We start from the raw sequence: 2,500 nt of genomic DNA, 5'->3' as shown, positions 1-2,500 counted from the left end.
GAGAGGAGAGAAAGAGAGAGAGAGGGGGATAGAGAGATAGAGAGGAAGAGAGAAAAGTTTGGAGAGAGAGAAAGATGGGGAGAGCCAGTGAAGACAGAGAAAGAGAGAGAAGTTTGCAAAGAGAGTGAGGTAGAGAGAAAGATGAGGAGAGCCAGTGAAGAAGAGAGAGAGAGAGAGAGAGAGAGAGAGAGAGAGAGAGAGAGAGAGAGAGAGAGAGAGAGAGAGAGAGAGAGAGAGAGAGAGAGAGAGAGAGAGAAAAGGGAGAGAAAGAGGGGGAGAGAGAGGATGGAGAAAAAGGGAGAGAGAGAAGAGGTAAGAGAAAGAGGAGAGTAGGGTAAAGACATGGAGGAAAGAGAGATGAAGAGAAAGAGGACAAATGGAAGAAGGGGACACAAGTAGATGAGATGGAGGGATGTAGAGAGTAAAATGGTAGAAAAGCAGAAAGATAGAGAGGGGGATAGAAAGTTAGAGTAAAGAAAGAGAGGGAGAGAGTCAGGGATACAGAGAGACAGATGACATGGAAAAACAAGAATGAAGCCATACGTAGAGGCAGAAGAGGAAAGGTTCCATAGAATGGGGGGAAAGGGTAACCGTGGCAACAATGGAAAGAACCAGACGTCCAAAAATGGGTTTAAAGAAAGAGGAAGTTGGGGAGAGGGAAGAGAGAGCTCAATTAGAAACAGACGTTTCACATTCATTCTGAGAGAGAGACACCCATCTGAGCAGCTCTGGAGTCTCAGCTCTTACAGGGACTCGGCTACACTGGGCACGGAACCCAAGCGTTCCGCCCGCCGAGCGTCTGATGCAACAATGGCCCGTCACTACGGCACGGAACACTTGAGCTGCAGACCCTGTGTAGCCAGGGCCAGAGACGCTTGAAAAAACGGCTCTTAAGGATCCTTGCCCGGGCCTTACACGATTAACACACTGGAACATACATGTTCTTAGAGTACTGCGCCTTCTGCGCCCTTAATCTTATGGATGAACATGAACAATGAACAAGAACAATGAACAATGAACATCTAAATCCAAGTAACTCTATTTCCAACAAGTTACCTAACAGATTCAGACCCATGTTCATGTCATATTTGTTCAAAACTACTTGTACAATGAATATCCTACTTCAGTTATGCAAAATCCTACTTGATTTATGCAAAATGAAGCACAAGGACACACTAACACACACTAACACACACACACACACACACACCCACCCACACACACACACGTACCCTGCGATGTTGGAGATGGAGATGCTCTTGGAGAGGTTGCTGCTGTTGAAGGGCATGAGTGTGTGGCGCCGTGGGGCCGACACAAACGAGTGGTGCTCCTCTGGAGACAAGATGGCCGACCAGGGGCGCTCCCGTGACCCTGAAGCTACACACACACACACACACACACACACACACACACACACACACACACACACACACACACACATGCACAGATGCACAAACACACACACACACACACACACACACACACACGCACAGATGCACAGATGCATGCACACACACACACACACACACACACACACACACACACAGACACACAAACAATCCATATTATAATCCAAGTTTAAAAAAAAAAAAAAACTGTAGTGTGTGGCCGTGCTGAGGGGCTGGATGGAGACATTAGGGGCTCTTACATTTGGGCCGTAGCGTGACGGCGGGGGTGGTGCTGCAGTCTGGGACGGCGTACTGCTGCTGCTTGTGGATCTGAGGTCGGGAGGAGAAGCGAAGTGAATAACAAACAACAAACAAACACTTCTAAAAACAGAGGCAGGGCTTTGGGTGTGTGTGTGTGTGTGTGTGTGTGTGTGTGTGTGTGTGTGTGTGTGTGTGAGTGTGTGTGGAGGGGGTCATCCCGTTTCTTGCATGACTTTTCAACAGAGAGGGTTATTACGGCAGATGAAACAAAACAGGCTGGATACTATATATTGAAATCCACTAGAAACAGCAACATCAACAACAACTACAGGAAATGAAATATGAAAATGAAACCAAATCACCTTCATTTTCACCTTGGCACACACAGGCAACGATTCCCGGCAGCCTTTATGGACGCACACGTAGCAACCTGAAAGACACACACACACACACACACACACACACACACATACACACACACAAACAGATTAGCATTAGAGAAAACACACACAATCAGCTGAGAAGACCAGAAGGCATACAGTACACAGTACACATACACACACACACACCCCTCTCTGTCTTCCCTCTTTGTAAAATCTTCCAGAATCGTTGTGTGTTTGTGCATGTAAGTCAGTGAGTGAGTGAGTGAGTCAGTGAGTGTGTGAGCGAGTGAGTGAGTGAGTGAGTGAGTGAGTGAGTGAGAAAGTGAGTGTGTGTTTTCAGTTTTGCTGGTTTTGGCCAAAGTGAATTCTTAAGCGATCTTAATTGTACATCACACACTGCTCTCAGCTGAGGCAAAACATTTCTGGCTGCGTGTTTGCGTGTGTGTGTGTGTGTATATGTGTGTGTGT

General features: G+C 46.9%; 1 protein-coding gene across 1 annotated transcript in view; it reads right to left on the bottom strand.

Moving 5' to 3' along the window:
• Positions 1–2,500, bottom strand: part of LOC134069472 (A-kinase anchor protein 13) — a 140,270-nt gene that overhangs the window by 32,168 nt on the left and 105,602 nt on the right. Inside the window, 3 exon segments of the mRNA XM_062525436.1 lie at positions 1,233–1,377; positions 1,649–1,718; positions 2,012–2,079. Coding sequence (XP_062381420.1) covers positions 1,233–1,377; positions 1,649–1,718; positions 2,012–2,079 — 283 coding nt within the window.

This window comes from Sardina pilchardus, chromosome 21 (assembly GCF_963854185.1).
Source record: "Sardina pilchardus chromosome 21, fSarPil1.1, whole genome shotgun sequence".
Taxonomy (NCBI): Eukaryota; Metazoa; Chordata; class Actinopteri; order Clupeiformes; family Clupeidae; genus Sardina; species Sardina pilchardus.
This window is presented reverse-complemented; position numbering and strand designations above follow the sequence as displayed.